Raw genomic sequence first — 21,353 nt, 5'->3', positions numbered from 1 at the left:
AAAAGGAGTAAACCAAGGTACCCTCGATAAAAAAAAGTATCGGCATCCTTTCAGTGTGAGACATTATGATACACAGACTATGATTTATGGGAAATGACACGGATATGTTGGTACTGCGATTGTGACAGTTGTCATTTAGTAATATCTAACCCCACACTTTCATACGGTATTGCATTATAATGGGCATTGTGAATTTTTGTGAATTAAACGGGCATGCCAACACTATTGACTGAACCAGAGAAGAAGCATTTCACATCTTATCCGACCTCAGGGTGCTGATACTTTTTTTTATCGAGGGTATCTGAATATACAGTGACCCCTCCATTTGTGTGAGTAATGTATCACTGAATTTTACTAAGCAAATCAAACTGCATACAGTACATGTATCACCGAAATCCATGTTATATGGTTAACTCATACAATGAAATTCTAACATTTTCCCAAAGTCCACCTTTGGGCTATCTTGAACATTTTTTTTTACTCCCCCGCCTCTTTTGACCACACCTAACATCCAAACTGGTAAACATACAACCTCTATGAACATCACTGGACATTATAAAAAGAAAGGGGGGGGAGGGGTTAAGTAGTGTACAAAGTGGTAAATAAGTGGTGACTTCTTACCATAACAGAGGACAGAGCAACAAGGAAACCCACCAAGGCCTGTCACTACCTCCATTAACAGCCGGTGGAGAATGGGGGGAAGCTATGGTACTGCACATCAATTATCAGCAAATTTAACACCACAACAAGCAACTAAATTCCTTTAACTTTGTTTTTTGAGAAAGCTCGGGATCAAGGAGTGGCTGGTTAGGGTCCTTGTGGCAATGTATGTGGGTGCTCACACCCAGGTAAGGGTGAATGGATATTTTAGCCATGAGTTTTTCGTGGACGTTGGTGTGCATCAGGGGTCAGTCTTTAGCCCCTTGTTGTTTATCATGGTACTTGAAGCCCTCTCACTTGACTTCAGAAATGGACTCCCGTGAGAAATGATGTATCCTGATGATTTAATGTTGGTTGCAAAGAATGAAAGGGAGGCAAAGGAAAGATTTAGGAAGAAGAGAGATGGTGTGAAGCACAAGGGGTAATGAGTAAATAAAGATAAAACAAAAGTGATGGTATCTAGAACTGGGGATGGTACTGTCAAATGTGAGGAAGAGTGGCCACATGTGATTTGTCACAAGGGCATGGGAAATAACTCCATCTTGTGCAGTGTTTAAGTGAAAGCAGAAGAAATGTAGTGGTATTAAAGGTAGACTGAGAGGTAATGTTGATTTCATGTGTGCGGTGTGTCGGGGATAGCATGTGGAGATTGTCAGGCGTGAAAGGACTGACATGCTGATAGTCTCTCTTGAGTGTGTGGAAGAGTTCTGTTATTTGGGAGACATGTTATGAGCTGGAGGCAGGGCAGGAGCTAGCTCTGTGGGTAAAGTAAGGAGTGGTTGGAAGAAGTTCTGGGAACTGTTGCCTCTCCTGACATTGAGAGGGCTTTCCCTCTGTGCTACGGGATCTTTGTATGCGGCATGTGTTAGGAGTGTAATGCTGTATGGTACTGAGAGCTGGGCAGTAACAGAAGAGGATATTTGCAGGCTTAAACGTACAGAAATGGCAATGATTAGGTGGATGTGCAATGCATCCTTGAGTGCAACGCCTGGGGGGGCTGGGTTTACGATGGAAGAGTTGAGAGGTAGGATGGGACTGGAGTGTATTGGTGCTGTGATAGGAGAAGTAGAATGAGATGGTTTGAGCATGTGGAGAGGATGGGGGATGATAACTGGGTGCATATAGTGAGAAGTGTTAATGTTAGGGATGGGGTAGTGAGAAGTAGGCCGAAAAAGACCTGGGATGAGATCAATGAGTGTGACCTCTGGGTTAGGGGACTTAATAGGGAAGCTACCAGAGATTCAGCAGCATGGAGAGCCACATTAGGTGACCAAGGTCAATGCATGCAAGCATGTTGGAGCCTTCAAAAACGAAAATGAAAACGTTTTTGCATAACACAAATGTCTTACCACAATAAATTTCCCCAAATACCTGTTAAATGTCTTATTGCAATAAATCCCCCCAAATACCTGTTAATACACAATTCTGACCAAACAGGTGAGTGAAAATACAGTATATGTGAAAGTACGGGCAGCCAGTGCAGTAGGTCACTGGATACATACGAATGCTGGATGGTTTCCAAATACAGTACAAACAACCCCAAAACGTAATAACGCATTATGAATTCTACATTCACTTATAGTGCCTCAGTAGATACCAGTGATCGAAGTAAGCTTTCTTTATTTGACTGGGGTGGTAATTAAGATGAAATTAATGTGCTGACAGAATTATTTTAGGGTAAACTTGACTAAAAGTACAAGAAATGTTGTGTGAAGTGTCATAATCACAAGGAGAGAATTAGCAGTTAGGAATGACTGATTATAAGAATTTCATAGTCTCAGACAAAAGTAAATTAAGAATGCTGGCTCTCCAGTTGTCATAAATATGACAGAAAAGGATCATCCGGTTCACAATGAAGAGTAGCAGAATCAGTGTAAACATCGCTGGTCATGCTGACATGCATCAATGTAGGGGACTTTGAATGTTGGCACCTGGCAACCCGTGTTTTTCATTCCAATTTCTGGAATTTTCTCACATACTGTATACCGAATTTTTTGTTGCACACATCAATAATGGGGAAGGTTTACCTATCCACTCAAATGGTGAATAGTGCATATGGAACCTGCACAAATGGAAGGGTTTCTGTACAATTTAGATACATAATTTATCAGTTTATTATATATTTACCATTTTTTCTTCATTTAGAATAAGAAAATTGTTTCACCTCACTCTGTACCACTGCCACAAGTGAAATGTACCACTAGTGGAACATGTATGACAAACTGGGAACTCCTGGTCTGCCAAAACCCTTTCACACTATACCTGGTGATACTGAAGTGTGTGGGAGTAGAAGGTGGCCCAGGCTTCCAGTGTGACCTGACATGCCTCCTCCCTGGTCATGTCTGGGGTGACCCGTGCCTCCACCTGATCCCTGAGAGCCGCCTCCACCTCCTCCTGAAGGCGGGTCATCCCTCCCTCACCCAGGCTGCCTGGCTCAACACTCCGACGGTAGATCTGACAATGGCATGGCATAAGTCTTTTTAATATATATATATATACATATATATATATATATATATATATATATATATATATATATATATATATATACATTTATGCATCCATCCATCATCCAATCCAGTGTTGCCCCATGAGGAGTGAAAGAGCCCAGGGCTAGGCAAGTTGGTCCTGACAGTTAAGATGAGAGTGACTAGCCTCACTCACCCTCAAGTCGCATTTCATAAGCAATAAACCCCAACCATCCCTTGGATATAAACCTGCACCGGCTCAATCCAACTGAAGCACCGTAATTACCCACAAAACCACCAGGTGCCATAATTTGGTTACATGGTTACCACCCAGTGTAGTAAATGGTTCCCGGTGTAGAGGAAGCCATTTGGCTTGTCACTCAGTGTAGAGTCACCTATAAGCAAAAGGAGGAGGAAAGAATGAAGGAAAGAAAGACAGAAGAAGAAGGAAAAAAGGAATGGGCACACACTCAAAGCGGCACTACAATGAGTGAGTGGATGATGAGTATATACCAGAGCTGGACACTTCTGCAAACCACAAATTCTGCAATTGCAGAAGTGTGATATGCAAATTTGCGGTTTTGTGTTTGAAGAAGTACTTCCACAAATGCAAACCTGCCTGCAACCCAGCCTGACCTCTGAGGAATTTGAGCAGTTTGTTTTTATGATGGGCAATATGGACCTGATCAAGAAGGAGTTGTCTCAGTTGTTGGAGGAGTCTGACTGTGACTGAGGAGTGAAGACTGAGGAGGTTAAAGCTGGGGAATAGAGGTAGACTGGTGTATCAACTTGTGAAGTGTGAGCTGTGAAATGTAATAATATAATTCATTTATCTACAACAGTAAATGATCTACCCTTGTTTTGTACTAAAAACAGTCTAATATACTATAATAATAATATTCAAAATACTGTGTATACTGTACTTTAGTTTTACTATATAATTTTATATACTGATATCCCATTTAGTACTACAGACAATTTCCAAACTTCATAAGTCTCCTATTGCTAGTCAGAACTGAGTAAATAAAGTTATAACTGTGGTGGATGAGTAAAAAGAGATGATTTTTAACCCCTTGATAACAAAAAATATCATCCTAAACCTAATAAAATTCTCTAATGGTACCCAGAATAAAATGAAACTGATGCTGTGGTACTGAAAGGGATACAAATGGTTTGTGTGTGCGTTTGTATTTACAGAACCGCAAATTTCAATAAGTCTGCAGATTTGCGCTTGCAGAAGGTAATGATCTAAGTCTGCAGATTTGTGTTTGCGGAAGTGAACTTTAGTTTGCAGTGCCCTGCTCTGATATATATGGTACATATATACATATATATCATTTTCATCATAATCCTATTTCCCACAAATAAACAGAGTTGGCAGGATCTTGAATGTGGAACTAGAGGTAAGTAATTAGGTGAGCCCCCCAACAGAAGGTGGAAGTCTTGTAGATGAAGAATACTGGGCTTTATTGTCAACAGACTTCCTGAAATGATGAATTATACTGCACACTAAAACTAGCATTTACTGTGAGAGTACAACAACTATGGCCAAAATCTGACTCTTTACAGCACTCACCATTCATGCAACATTCTCAGTTTACTACACTCACAAGGGTACCAGAATATACTGCCACAAATGTTTAATTCTCACTGCTATCTTGGAAACATAAGTTGAAATATACTAAATAACACACACAAAGTACTTTACAATGCTGAATACAATATCCCTGTTTGAGTCTTACACAGGCACTGAAGGAGATGAAGAGGTCACAGTAGGTTCAGAAGCATGCACAGAAATAAGAGGAGTGTGGATGAAAAATACATGATAAGGTGAAGAGTGGATGGGAAGTGGGTAAGAGAGAAGAAGTGGATGAAACATCAGTGAGGAGTGAGAAAGATGAGTAGATGACATGTCAGTGAGGAGTGAGAAAGATGAGTGGATGAGGGGTAAGTATGAGTGTTACTGGGATGGGGTAAGAGTGAGTGTGCAGGAAGGGGAGTGGACGATAGGTGAGAGAGATGGCAGGGGAACAGATGAGAGGTTACTTTAAAATCCATTTCAAAATATGAAAAACTACCTTTAACACTAAAAACCAAGAGACTCACACTCAGGGCTTTGCGGAGAGTATGTGCTGAAAACCTGTTGGGTGTGAAGAGCTCCCGCAGGTACACTTCCCGAGGGTCGAGGAAGGGATCAGTGAGGGGCACCTCTTTGTCTGGGGGTGGCTCCAACACCACTCTGTTGAATCCTGGTGATTCCCCTGAACCTCCATCACCGTCATCCTCATCGCAACTCTCGTCATCACGCCTGCCGTCTAGCCCAACATACAACAGCTGAACAGAGGAAATTAATGTTCACCCATTAGCCTTTGACATCTTTTTACAAATTTTTAATCAGACAAACACTAGAGGGTACAGTATTATGCAATGGCTTCATTCAACTCTGGTAGTGAAAGGGTTAAATAAGGCTACACCCAACCCTTGCAATTCAAAAAGTCACTTCTAATCTTAAAATACTCCCTGGGAATACCACCACCAACACCACCATCACCAGATTTTCCTAAGAATGGGATGACCTTAGGTCCAGAAAACACTAAAGTACAGAAAGAAAGAAAACTATCAACAGTATGCCCAGTGAAACAGGCCATACACTTATTCACCCACCATTCAAGCCCTCATAAACCAGGCTTCACCTCAAAGGCCTAACCATTTGCACATAATTTTAGGGAGGTATTTTTCTTATGTTCATCATCATCATCTGGACCTCCTTCCCACCCTATGACAGGGATGAGGAGTAGCAACGTCCAGGCAGCTCCACGTCTGCCCAAGCCAATGGGCCACGCTTCCATTCACTTATCATTCAAGCCCCCAGAATCCTGACTCTATCTGACATGCCAGAAACATGCACCACATTTTGCAGCTTCATGTAAATGTATCCGATAGAGTCAATCCTGACACTGTCACATTAAAAAGGGGTGCCACATCCCTGATCATGCACTTATTCTCACAACATTCATCCAGTCAACTCTATCTCGTCAGTTCCCTAGCCTCACCAACTTCCATACTTCTCTTCCTCACACACTTATCCATCATATCCCTCCACCTTCTTTTAGGCCTACCTCACCTCCTCCCTCCTTCAAATTTACTCAGATATACCTTTTTCACCACTCGATCATTATCCATTCCCTCCACATGACCATACCATCTCAGTACACTCTCTTCGTTTCTGGTCCACAGACTTCCTCATTCCACATCTTTCACAAATCACATTATTTCGTATCCTATCCACTCCCTGTATTCCACATACATTTCTCAGCAGGCCCATCTCCACTGCTCTCACACCTGACTTTTCATTTTCATACCACACAATAGTCTCACATCCACATGTTAAGGCTGGCACTAACACGCCTTCATGTAAGCCTCGTGCAGCTGCAACTATCAGGGCCTTCAGTGCACCAACTACTTTTCTTCCTTGTGTCACTCAGCTTTCCACTTCATTTGCACATTTTCCTCTCTTTTCTATCACTACACCCAGGTATCTGAACTCTCTCACCAATTCCAGTCTCTCTTCATTCACTGTTACATCACACTGGGAGTCACCTTCACTCTCAATAACCACCACTTTACCCCTTTCTACATATACTCTCAAGGGATGATGCTCACAGACATCAGCAACATTCTGCACTAGTCTACCAAGCTCTTGTCCAGTATCTGCATGTAGTACTGCACCATCAGCATACAACATATTTCAGATATTCCATCCATCACCATCCATTACCAATGCCATGCCTCTTTCCATTACTCGTGATTTTATTTCACTCATCCCCCCATCCATGAATATACTGAACAACCATGGGGACATCACACAACCATGTCGCATGCCCACACTGATTGTGAACCATTCACTAAGCTGCCCCTTTACCCTAAAACATGCTCCACTACCATCATAAAATCTCCTGACAGCATCTAGTAGCTTACCATCTACACAGTACATGAGCAAAACCTTCCATACCCTTCTCTGTCTACTTTGTCATAAGCTTTTCCCAGATCCATCAATGCCATAAACACCTTATAGTCCTTCTCACAAGCCTCACTATCTGTCTTACTGCAAATATTTGATCCACACAACCTCTACCACTTTAGATTCTAAAGCCACCCTCTTCATCACTTCCTAGGACTTCTGATATCTCTCCTACTTTCTCTATGATAATTCTTCCATATATCTTCCCTACCACACTCAGTAAACTTATGCCACAATAATTCTTGCACTCACTTTACTCACCTTTATTTTTGTACACTTACAATCACAGCCTTTTTCCACTCTGCTAGCACAGTTTCGCTCATCCATGCCTTCTTACATATCTCTAACAAGCACTTCATTCCACTCTCTCCACTACACTTAATCATCTCTGCACACACCTCATCAACCCCAGCTGCTTTCCCATTTTTCAGCCGCTTAACGGCTCTCTTCACCTGTGCGAGTGTCACATTTCCTGGCACTGCGTTCCTTCTCTGCAACCCCCCAGAACCAATCATGTTTACAGCAGCTCTGCTCTCCCTATTTCCATTCACCAGGCTTTCAAAATATTCTTTCCATCTGGTCCTTACTTCATCCTCATGGATCAATAATCTATCACTTACATCCTTCACACTTTCACATCTCTTTCCGCTGTCACTTCTACATTTCCACACCTCTTTCCAGAATAACTTCCTATTTTCAGAGTAATTTATTTCTCTTCCTAGATCACCATTTACTTCCTTCTCTTCCCTCTTCACTAGTCTCTTTACATGCTTCTTGCTCTCAATATAATCAGCCCTTACAGGGTATTTCAACTGAACCCCTGTCCTGTAACCACTCTAACCACTTCTTCCTCTTTTCCTCTACTGCTCTCTGAACATCTTCATCCCACCATGCCTGGCTCTCACCTGAGAGTCCCAGGTTCAATTCCCAGCATATTGGTAATACAGTTGAAAGAGTGGAATGGCCCTGGTTAGAGAGGGTAGTGTTTGGAAACTCCCTGTACCGTTGTTTGAAGATGATACTGTGTTGTTGAGTGAAGACGAAGGGGAGCTGCAAGGCTTGGTGGATGAGTTTGAGAGAGTGTGTAAGAAACGGAATCTAAAGATGAATGTAGGGAAGAGTAAAGTGATGGTCTTTGAGAGAGGTGAAGTCAGTGAATGTACAGTGAGGTTGGATGAGGAGGAAATGGAAAATGTGAGTACATTTAAGTACTTGGGTAGTGTGATGAGTAAGGATGGAAGTTTGGAGGGTGAAGTGCTTGAAAGGGTACAACAAGAAAGAAAGGTTGCTGGTTCCTTGAAGGCAGTGATAAGAAACAGAGAAGTGAGCATGGAAGTGAAAAAGTTACTACATGACAGTATTGTGACACCAACTCTAACGTATGGAAGTGAAGCTTGGACATTGTTGGAACGACACAAGTCAAGAGTGACAGCAATGGAAATGAGTTATTTAAGAGGAGCCTGTGGAGTCACATGGAGAGACAGGCTGACAAATGAAGATATAAAGGAGCGTTGTGGTGTGGATGTGGATGTGATAGGAAGCATTAGGAGGAACACACTGAGGTGGTTTGGCCATGTGGAGAGGATGGAGGGTGAGAGACTGACGAGGCAAGTGTATGTGAGTGAGGTGGAGGGGGGGAGAGGGAGGGGGAGGCCGAGGATGAGATGGAGGGATGGGGTGGAGAGGTATATGAGAGAGGGGGGTGTGAGTTGGAAGCAGGACAGTGAAATGGCGGGGGACAGGGCGACGTGGAGGCGATTTGTTTGTGGCCACCCCGTACGGGATTGAGGCGTCTGGCAATAGATAGATAGATAGACAGACAGTAAACCCTTCACAAGTCAAACTATATGGGGCTCTATCCTGGTTCAAGTTACCGAATTTTCCATCTTACCGAATTTTCACCCCCGAAAATTGCTAAGACAATACCTTTTACTTGCCCTTTCAACACTGAATTAATGGAACATATATAAATAAATAAGTTATGAAAAAAAAAAATTCTGTGCGTTTAATATATCTTTAACTGGTATAAAATCATTCATAGAGGCAGTATATACCCACTGGCAGCTTGTGTTGGAGATGGATTTTCACCCCCCAAAATTGCAACGACAATACAGTATTTATTACTTGTCTTTTCAACACTAAAGTAAAGGAGCATATACAGTGTATAGATGAATAAAAAAAAAAAAAAATCAGTGCACCTAATTTACCTTTCGTCAGAGGTAGTACAGACCCGTTGGTGGCTTGTGTTGGAGACGGAGGTGGTGGCAGTGGTGGAGTTCAACATTTAACTTAACATTCTAAACAGTACCCAGTATTTATTTCACTGAACATTAAGAATTAAACTTAAATGTAATCACTATAATAGACTGCAGTGTAACACTTGCAGTAATAATAATACTGAACTTTAATCATGACCACTTAACACTGAATCACATGCACACATTTTTTTTAAAATAGTCAAATTACAGTTTTCATAAACACACACACAGACACTATTTGGTGTCTGTGCCAACACTACTTGAAGTGCTGGCTATCTGAAGAGCTGTAGAGGCAGAATTACTGCTGGAAGCAGGAGGAGGGATAGGCCTACGCCTAAGTCATGAATCTTCACCTGCTTCTGCTGCAAATACTGGCGAAGAATAACCAAGCCTCACAACTCCCTTACATGTGTATAAAAATTTAGTGCTTCTGCATCATCAACATAATTCAGCCAAGATATGACAACATCCGCTGCTTCATGAACTTGGGAAAATTTATATGGATTCTTGCATCTAACATCACTGTTCCCTTCCTCATCATCATCATCATCATCCTCTTCATCTTTCTTCCCAGCCATGGACTCAGCAATTTCTTCTTCTGCTTGGTGATGATACCCAGGATCATCTACATCCATTTCAAGCCACTGGATGACATCATCTTCAATACTCTTCTCACCGACTTTTTGCATAACTTCAAGATAATCTGAGACTTCAAAGCCAGTGAAATCAGGCAAGCACCAGACTAGCGGCACATGTGCGCCTGGCGCCGCCTTTGTCCCTCTACCTCCACATCTCGGCCTACTTACGGTATGTAATAATATGTGGTCTCGGCCTGAGTACGGCTTAGTGAGGATTCCATCTTCTAAAAGCTCGACTTATGAAGGGTTTACTGTATATTGGATAACCTTTCTTCTTTGCTGTTACTCTTGCCACACCACACACTGCTTTAGCATTCCTAACTAACCAATCCCTATGTGCATTCCACACGCTGTCCAGATCCATTTCATTCCAATTCACTGATTCTAATTCCTCCCCTACTTTGGTCCTGTATTCATCTGCCATTTCTTTGATCCTCAGCTTCTCGACTTTCAGTGTTTCTCCCTGACTGCTCCTCTCTCTCCTGGTCCACCTCACTCCTCTCAGTTTGATCTTGCATACCGCAATCATATGATCTGACAGACCTCCACACTGTCCTTTCACGGCCCTCGTATCAGCAACTATTTCCAGCATCAACCTCTCTACAAGCATGTAGTCAATCAGGCTCCTTTCAACATGATCCCCGTTCCCTCCATAACATGTACAGTAAGCAACAATAATCGTGTCGTGAAATTTGGTGAAAACATAAGCTAACGGGCTAAGCGTCTGGTACATTCCGCCGTCTGTCATACGGACAGTTCATAATGTTTCACGAGTTGCATTTAATCTTCGAACAAAACCACGACACGACTACTGTTGCTCACTGTACATTTATGTGCATCTTTGTGTTTGAAATACGAGTTACAAATGCACAACCTCCTCTCCTGACACATATCCTTCAGCTGCTTCCCATTATCATTTTCTCCTGGTGCAGGTCTCCCTCGCTTTACGACTGGTATGCGTTCCTAGAAAAGCAATCTTATACCGAAATATCGTATAGCGAACTTACGGTTTAATGGGAAAAATAGGGAAGCGTTCCTGGACTCGTATATAAGAAACCCAACACCCATACAAGTGAACTAATATGCAATAATAATGATGCTGTATGTATTATACTGCATCCAAATCACATATGAATGTACATTTGCAAACATAAAGATATGAAATAGCATAAACAAAGACATGAAATACAGCACAGTATGAAGAACAGGAAAAATAGTAATATCCTGGGCACTGACGCACACAGACGCACGGAGATTGTAAGCTGAACAAGTATGCAGGTAAGACTGGGCAGCGATGCAGTTTCAGGACAGTTCGCCGTCGTCATTTGCCATCACAAAAATAACAAGATAATTCGCCATCATTAATGAAGACAGCTATTGGTAATGCTGAAATATAATTCAAAGGTGACTACAGCAAGGAACAAACAAGTTAATTATTGACTAAAGGTGCAACTAATAAATAATATCCAAGGCCTATGCTATTGAACGTAGACTTTGATGGATCCCCCTGAAATATACAGTACAATCCCAGTTAACCGGGTGGCTTGGGGAATTTACCTTCCCGGTTACAGATTTTTCCCGTATTTCTGATTTTCAAGTCAAATCTATACAAAGGCTATCACAGCAGTAAATACAGTTCAGGTACTCACCACAGTCACATTAGGGGCTACACTAAGAGATTCCGCCTGAAAAACTGCCTTGTAAACACACACCATGGTCATAACGCACGTGTGCAATGTCTAGCAATTTGCAGTACTGCAAATTGCACTAGTCCATTGTTTACCGAATTACTGTATTCATTATATGTACTGTACTCATAAAAATTGAAAAATAAAATAGAGGAATAAAAGCTTGAACATTTATTAGTGAACTGATGATGTGTTAAGACTGCACTGTAGAATTATCACAACACCTGTGCCTCCAAGTGAGTTTGTTTACGTTTCCGACTGTTCTTCTTCCCTACCTGACCTCCATCACTCCACCCCTCACCCGCCACTCAGCTGTTTTCCAGAAAATAAAATAAATGATGTACGTATGAAATGCAGGCATATTATTTATTTATTTTTCTTCCAACAAAGTAAACTTTCATTCCTATTAACATTTATATTCAGCCATTAGTGTTTTATAATGTTCGCCTTTTTCAAGTCTGTTGCATATGTCCAGCTTCTGTTTCAAGGTAAGCACGATACGCTTACGTTTAGTTTGCACTTTAGGCATTTTGGAGTGTACAAATTACCGTCTATCAGAGGAACACAATAGCAAGAGACCTTGTTTACTGTCTGGTGGCAAAACGCAGACTGGTGATTTTTGGAGGGTGTGGAGAATGACTGAATTCAAGTAGGGGAAAGAGGGGGAGAGGAGGGGTGGTTAAGAGGATTTGCTAGGGATTTACATTAGCCGGAAATGCCTTCACCTCGCTTTGTCTGACTTCACCCAGCCTCGCGTGACACAATCAAACGGCGGTTTGGTGGTCCATTCAAACTGGCGCCCAGTTATAACTTACTGACATTTTTACCAGCCCTTGAATTTTCCCGTTGTTCTGATTATTCCGTTTGTCTGGATACCGGATAGCTGGGATTGTACTGTAGTTACTAAAGTACTGCTTAATTAATAATAAGTATATTTATAAAATGACAGGGAATCGTCCATGTTTGGATGGCGAATTGTCTCAGAACCAGTGATGCTTGGTTGGTGGATGTGCGGGAAACTGTGTGCGTGGAGTGGGTATGCCATGCAACTCTCAGGTGATCTGCCTGTGAGCAAAGGATTTCTCCATATTACCAAGCATAAATGCGGGGGAGCTAAATCATAAAACGAATGATTGGTACTAAAGAAGAACGATTGTAAACGCAAAATACTGTATCGTAAAATGAAACATCATACAACAAGGGAGACCTGAACTCCATTAAAACTTATTATGTCATCCTCAGGACCAGTGCCTACTCTTCCACTCATATCACCCATTACAATCACTTTAATAGCTCCTGGGCATTTCTCCCACTGCTTCATCCACCTCATCCCAAAATCTGTCTTTCTCTCTCTCACTCCTGTCATCACATGGTGCATACGCTACAATCACAACCAATTTCATTTTCTCGAACTTGACATACATACATCTCGAGCTGACACATTTGTAATCTCTCATTCCACTCTGCCACACCTCATTCATCAACAAAGCAACTCCTCCCTTGTATCTTCCTCATCCATTAATGCCCAACCTTACACACTTTACACCCACCCACTCCACTTCACACCCTTTCATTGCTGTTTCACACTATGTCATCAAGGCTTATCTTGTACTCTTGAACATATTCACAACTTCCACCCTCTTGCTCTCCTCATTCATACATTACACATTGCCATGCAAATCTGCCCATTTAGTTGCGGCCCTGGGCAGGTATTGGGCCCTCCAAGGCTCTCCAAAACATTTGCCACGATTATGTGATTTTAGATAGGGGAACCTGGAGGACACTTAACCCAGCCAAAACCCTGGTTATATGGTTACCACATAGTGTAGTAAATGGTTTCCTGGGGACAGGAAACCATATGGCTTGTCATTTTGTGTAGAGACCATAAGGCATCGCCACACTGAGTGAGTGGATGATGGGCGCCCCCCATCTACCACCAGTGTTATGTTAACTCATTTAATATGACATTCTGCTAGTACCAAACATTTTTGCTGTCTTGTGACAATTTTACTCAACAAAGAAAAAAACTCTCAAAATGATGGGATCCACCTTTTATGGCATGCAAGGAATATGAAGGCAGACATTTCCCTAAAAAAACTGTGAAATCCGGTCCTCCATTTAAAAAAATCAGTCTGTAGATTCATCCCATCTGGTTTGAAGCGACTTCTTAAATCTTCCACTCACAGAATATCTGAAATTAGTTCTTTGTATGTTAGGAACAGTGCTACATAAATTTATCAACATTCTTAACTATTCAGGTCATAAGAAGCCACATGTAATACAACTGCTTCTGTGAATTAACTTTAAATAATCCACTCCATCAAATTCAGCTCACATCAGTCTGATCTGGAGATATGACAAACATGAGAACTGATATGGCTTCAAAGGACACAACTAATTACCTGAAGGGAGAACTTGCAAAGTAGTATTTAACAAGACATGATAGTTTGACAGCTGCACCAACTCAACCATATCCATCACCACAACACATCCCAAAAGAACTTTGGACACCCCAAACATACCTCAGTCATTCCCTAAACATATCCCTATTGCCTCCCACCCTTCATCATGCATTCAGTTGTAGTGCTGCCTACTACTTCCTTCACCTTTGGCATTCTTTTTCTGTGTCTACTCTTCTCTCTTCCTATTTCTCCCACACTTCCTGTCAGTTTTTGTTACTATTCTTTCCACTTCAGGTGGCTCTGCACTAAGTGACAAATCTATTGGTTTCCTGTAGCCCACAAAACCATTTATAACACTGGGTGGTGACCACATATCCAAACTAGAGGGACAATCAGTGGAGCGCATCTCTCCGATAAGGGAAATGTAATTTCCAAACCACGGTTCATAATTGGTTAGGTTTTCTTACCACTGATTAGCATTTTCCAAAAAGTGTTTCCTGGAACCAGAATCTGTACTACGCTCTGGATCAATCCCAAAAGTTAATCGACTGTTCCCTGGGACATGGGATATCTACCCACCATATTTGGTTAAAATCTCTCACTTAGTTTTTGAGTAATCTTGCTAACAGACAAACAAACAAACTGGGATGAAAACATACCCACCTTGTCAGGGAGAATAACAGAGTGACATGGAGCCAACTATGGTGCCTCTGTTAACAGGGAGAAGAGGCAAATGCCATGACCATTTAGGAACCCATATTGTACACTCCTCCCTGCACATCACTTTGGGAGGGTGCTACCTACTATAATTCACTGTATGGAAAGGTTGCTTTCCTGCATTTGATGGGTTTGCTCAGCCAGACAGACCAAGGCTACTCACCAACAACAATCTCCCATCCCTCAAAACATCCCTGTATAAGACAAAATTATGATGCTCATAAAATTCTACAGCTGCAACTAGCCAGATTCCATCCCTGAAACAGTGCAATGACTCAGTGACTAAGTGAATGAGTCAGGGACACACACTCGGCTTGCCTGGCCCTGTGAGAATGGGCAAAAAATACACAGAGTGTTTGCTCCCTTCAACATGACAAATCCAATGTGTGTCTAAGCTCTATAGAGAATGTCATATACTAGAATGACTGGTTTGTGTTCCTAATATAAGTTTTTCCACAAATCTGGCATTGCAAAATGGGGGAAGCTGGCAGATCATCTTTATATGTTATCGGTGAAACTATAAATGATAGTCTTTGAAATTTACTTATGGTAAAAAAAAAAATAAATAAATAAAAAATAAATAAATAACTGTACTGATCACCCAACCGAGTAACTGCTGAGTAGTCCCGGTCAACCTCAGGCAAGCAATCAGCCCTGCAGAGCTGTCTGTGCAGTGAACCAATGCTCTCTTGCAGTGGACAGCACCTCATCACAGTGAGGGAGAGAATGTATAGGTTTCATTCCTGGATGGACGCTGCATTTGCATCACTCCATCCAGTTACCAGAGGCACCATAGTGAGTGCTACATCACTCCATTACTTGGCTATATAATTACTGGCCAATATTGTAAATGGTTTCCTGAGTTAAGAGTTACACAAAACCATTAGGCTTGTCACTCAGTGTAGAGCCACCTGAAGTGGAAGGAAGAGTAATAAAAAGTGACAATTAGGATGGGAAGAGAAAAAAAAATGTGAAGGAAGAAGCAGGCAGCATTACAGTAGGTATGTGGATGATGGTCACCACTATCTACCACCATGTATCAATTAGTGATTGATGGGTGACAACTTTACTTTTTAACAACCACGTGAAGTTTTAATGGACTGACCTGAGTGTCACTGTTGGCATCTGTCCACAGGGTCCATATATAGGTGGGAGACAAACAGAAGTCCACCAGGTCATACTGTGGGAGGGAAATTCCATAAAAAAAAATGGTTTAGAAATTCTCATTTATAAAAAAAAATAAATAGATGAATAAATAAAAAAACAGTGAAACCTCATTATAGGTAAAAGACTAACTGAGGTAAAAGGTGGCTGGTATATCCTGTAGTTTGTCATGGGTATAAGATGTCCAACTGGGACCTGCTTTACCTGACCTAGGGCCAGTACAGTATATATATATATGAAAAATGGTCCAGTAGGTACCCCTCACAGGACATAAGACATCAATAAATCAGCACTATAGTATCGCCAGTGTTCCTTGACATATAACCAACCAATAAACAATATGGAACAAATGTTGGCCCTCATTTTAACAGATAATAATGAAAAGAAGAGGAAATACTGGCTCTGGGTTCAATATTTAACAAATCTGACCAGAAGGTTGCCGAATCCACTTCCTATGCCGGACGCTAGTCTGGTATACAATAAACTCTCATTTATCCATTGTTGCAATATCTGGCCCAAGGCAATATCCGGTGCTTTTTGCTTGGCTCTAATAAAACAATATCCAGCAAAATTATGTGATATATGGCTCAGAAATGGGGGGCAATAGGCCCTCTGGCTCAGACACGGGACCCAATCAACGCATGGGCAGACCCCACATCACACCAGCCAATCACAATGTGTCGTGGGAGCAGCATACTCGGTGCCCTGAGCCTACCGTCATCATCTCAGTCTCTTCCACGAACGCCGTACAGTGAGGTTGTATCTGTGCACTCTGCTCTTGTGACCCACGTGGTGGATAAACCCTAGTGCTGTGACTTAGCCTGTGGCCTCCCAGGCGGCACTTGTTGCTGTAGTGCCGTGACTAACCTTGTGGCCCCTCAGGGCTCTGTGCCCTAGTGCTCTGACTACTGTACAGTGAGGACACATCTGTGCATATCTACCCTCCATCAATGCAAACACTAGGTGGGTACAGAATGATTATGATTATATTATGCACTGCATTACTGTACTATATGTACTACATCAATACTGTATATTATTTTATGCTTAATTTTAATCTTTTACTCAGGAGTAATATTGTGGGAAAGTTTATAGGTTAGGGGTTGAAACGGGTAGTAACACATTATCCAGCTCGATCCTGAATGCAAAGCCAATTGAGGGTACTAAGCAATATCTGGTGTTCTGCAATATCCAGCTTGGGGGTTTGCGGAATCCTGCTGGATAAATGAGTTTACTGTATAACAGAAGTTGTCCAGTAGCATTAAGGGGACCATTACCTCTGAAATTTGGTATAAATGGGTCTGTGAAAGCAAGGTCTCAGTAGAACACATTAAAAAAAATAATACAAACAAATAAAAACCAACCCTACTTACCTGATTACCCCTGCGCAGACAAAAGACACATCCCTAGAGGCAACAGAAAGAGACACAACCCCAACTTCACACCAGAAATTCAAGGCCTCATCAGTAAAGGGACACACTACGACACTCGCCAACACCCAATACAACAAGACATCATACAACAAATACAAGAACTCAACATTCAAATAAACAATAAAATATCAGAACAGCAAATACTAAACTGGAATAATTATCTCCAAACATTTGACCACAAAACAAACATCAACAAACTCGACAAAACACTAAAGAGCATCACACTCTCCAACAGCAACACTACACAATCACACACTGCCATCACAACAGACACCATACCTGCAAACAAACAACAAGCAAACACTCTCATCAATCACTTTTCACATGTCAGCCATCTAAACCCCAATCGCGACGACCAATGTATCATCCGACGTAAGAGACAGTTCCTCACAGACCCAGACTTCGCACCTTTCACTTATAACCAGACAAAGCACATCAGTAGCAACCTTAAGCACTCATCTGCCTGTGGACCAGACGACATATGAAACATACATCTTAAACACCTTGGACCACATGGCATACAAGCACTCACCAACATATAATACACCTACTCACACAACATAATACCCAACATCTGGAAGCATGGCATTATCAACACTATCACCAAACCCAACAAAGACCCCACGTTACCTTCCTCACACCGCCCTATCACACTCCTCTGCACCCCCTCCAAAGTCACTGAATGACTGGTACAACAACTAGTTACACCCCACACCGCCCTACCCCATCACAACATGGTTTTAGGCCACCACACTCCACAAACACTCTTTCTACAGACCTTACACAGAGAGTTTTTGATGGCATGAATTCAGCTAGGCCACCACATAGAACACACCTAGTCACACCAGACATCTGCAAAGCTTTTGATGCCATCCCCCGCCACAACCTCACAAACAAAATATTCAACACAAACATGCACAGTAACACAAAAAGATGGCTGGCAAACTACTTAGCAGGCAGATGTGCACATGTAACATTTGCCAGTCAGTCTGTGAACATCAGAAACTTCACAAATGGTGTCCCCCAAGGATCTGTTTTGTCCCCTGCACTCCTTAACCTATACATGCATGACACATCCACACCCCACACACTACAGATACATGTAGCTTCCTATGCAGATGACAACACTTACATGTACACACCAAAATGCAAACACAGCTGCACACATCCTCCAACCTTATCTCAACACACTACACGAATGGTTCACCACAAACAGGCTCAACATGCGCCAGCCAAATCTAGTGACCCACCTCACTAACTGGACAGCAGAACACAGTCACATTCCATATCTCATCATACACAACACTCCCCTACCATACACACACACACACACATCCAAAATCCTTGGTGTAACATACAATACATAAATGTCATTTAAACAACACATCACAAACATTAAAAATAAATTAACACCAAGACTAAGTGCCTTGAGGTCACTTGCCCATACAACATTTGGAGACAACAAAGAAACCACCACCACAGTATAAAAATGATATATACGTTCAGTGATGAATTACGCAAGCCCTGCTTGGGCTCCTAACCTCACTAAAACACACTACAACACTCTACAGACCATACAGAGCAAGGCCCTAAAAATAATCACAGGCTGCACAGCTACTACACCCACAGACCACCTACATCAAGAAACCAAAGTCCTCAGAGTCAAGGATCATCTAGACATGAGAGACATCCAAATTCTCGTGGCATCCTCCACAAACCCACAACATCCAGTACGCTACATGGCAGCACATCCACATACACCAAGGAACATCAAAACAACAACCAGCACACGATATCATACACAAATACTGTCATCTCTCCACCCTCGCCACCTCAGATCAGCTTCCAGAAGCAATTCCATTCTCAAATCACTCCTGCTCCATTCAGTCACTTAAAGACAACACACAGCTGCATGCACGGCCTCTTGATATCCACCCTTCTGAATCCTATCTCCCTTGTGAGGACAGGGTCCACCTGGCCAGGCTGAGCATCAACAAGCCCTCTCAAGTTATCAGAAGAGGCTGGATGACTAGGGTTGCCATACATCCAGACTTTCCCGGACATGTCCTGCATTTAGGTGTCAAAATCTTTGTCCGGGAGGAATTTTAAAAATTCTCCAAAAGTCCGGAATTTTAGCTTCCATCATTTTTTCTAGAAAAATTTAATGTACTATTGAATGCTTTAATGTACTATAAAATGCTGTAATGACAAGAGAGAGAGAGAGACTTTCATTGTTTCGTCAGCTGGTAAATGTTGCCATGCTGGCTGGTTTAGTGCTAGCAGCTAGCTAAAATGTCCTGCCTTTTCCTCTTGTTCAGGCACGATTTTTTTTCATACTTAGTGGTATTATAGCCACAGAATAAATGGTACAGTAATTGCACACAATTACTAGCTTAGCTTTTGTTTTACACTGTAGCATTTATTATTCTTACAATCTTATCCTGCATCTAAGGCACTGTTGCATTTTACAGTCATAATCTTGCCAATTCTGTACTCTGCCTGTTTTCCAGTATATTGTAAAAAGATTAAAGAAGGTGCTCCAATCGGATTGAGCTCGTGCAGGTTTATATTCAAGAGATGGTTGGGGTTTATTGCTCATGTAATGCCACTCAGGAATGAGTGAGGCTGGTCACTCTCATCTTATATGTCAGGATGATGGATCATGGATGGATGGATGCAGTACAGCAGCATTGATGTATATGCAGTATATATATATATATATATCCATCCAACCATCCACCATCCAATCCTACATTGCCCCATAAGGAGCATAGAAGCCCGGGGCTAGGCAAGTTAGTCCTGGCATTTAAGATGAGAGCTCATTAACGCCTCTGTAGAGGCGTTAATGAATAGTACAGAGCCCTCAAGAACAATCTCTTGAGAGTTACTAATGTAACATGCGGCTGGACAAGAGGACCACCAAGACATAAAGTAACCTGGTGGTGGGATGAGGGTGTGGAAGCTGCAGTTAAGGAGAAAAGAAGGCTTTTCCGGGAATGGAAGAAGGGTGGAAGCAAGAAGGAATAAAGACAAGCAGGAATACTTGGCTGCCAAGTGTACGGCTAGAAGAGAGATATACTATACAGAGCAAAGTCTGAGTCACAGAGACTTTTACTTGATACCCTAAATCATGGGGAAGGGATAAATATGATATTTAAGGTGGCAAATCAGATGAAGAGGGGTAATCAGGATATTATGGGTGAGCAGTGTGTGAAGAACGATGAAGGAAGGGTAGTGATGAACAGTGAGGATATTAAAGATGCATGGAGAAAGCATTATAGCCGGTTGTTGAATGAAAAGATTGACTGGAACAGGGAAGGTTTGGAGCCAGCAGATCCAGTGTTTGGCCCTTGGCCTTTGACTAATGCTGCTACTGTGAGTGAGGCAATAGGCAGGATGAAGGTGGGGAAGGCAGCAGGTGTGTCTGGGCTGACTGCCAAAATGTTGAAGGCCTCAGGAGATATAGGGGTGAGGTTAGTCACTGACCTGATAAATATGATTATTTATGAGTGTGTTGTCCCAGATGATTGGCTGAAGAGTGTAATTGTAAATGTGTATAAAGGAAAGGGTGATGCCCTGGAAAGAGGAAATTATTGAGGTATAAAGCTTTTAGATCAGATAATGAAGGTAATGGAGAGAGGGTTTAGAAGGTATGATTAGAGAAAGAGTGAATATTGATGAGATGCAGTTTGGGTTTATGCCAGGTAGGGGGACCACTGATCCCATATTCATTGCTCGACAGCTTCAGGAAAAATATATTGGTAGGAGAAGGGATCTGTATTTTGTTTTTGTTGATTTGGAAAAGGCCTTTGACAGAGTCCCTAGAGAGGTGGTGAAGTGGAAAATGAGAAAGCTTGGCTTGGAGGAGTGGCTGGTTAGGGTGGTTATGGCTATGTATGTGGGT

General features: G+C 42.0%; 1 protein-coding gene across 1 annotated transcript in view; it reads right to left on the bottom strand.

Moving 5' to 3' along the window:
• Positions 1-21,353, bottom strand: part of Nup160 (nuclear pore complex protein Nup160) — a 78,796-nt gene that overhangs the window by 34,750 nt on the left and 22,693 nt on the right. Inside the window, 3 exon segments of the mRNA XM_080286514.1 lie at positions 2,923-3,114; positions 5,235-5,462; positions 15,958-16,032. Of these exon segments, the coding sequence (XP_080142640.1) occupies positions 2,923-3,114; positions 5,235-5,462; positions 15,958-16,032 (495 nt within the window).

The sequence above is a fragment of the Coenobita brevimanus genome, chromosome 111, assembly GCF_032717465.1.
Source record: "Coenobita brevimanus isolate Jiangsu-jjx chromosome 111, ASM3271746v2, whole genome shotgun sequence".
NCBI classification, from domain to species: domain Eukaryota; kingdom Metazoa; phylum Arthropoda; class Malacostraca; order Decapoda; family Coenobitidae; genus Coenobita; species Coenobita brevimanus.
This window is presented reverse-complemented; position numbering and strand designations above follow the sequence as displayed.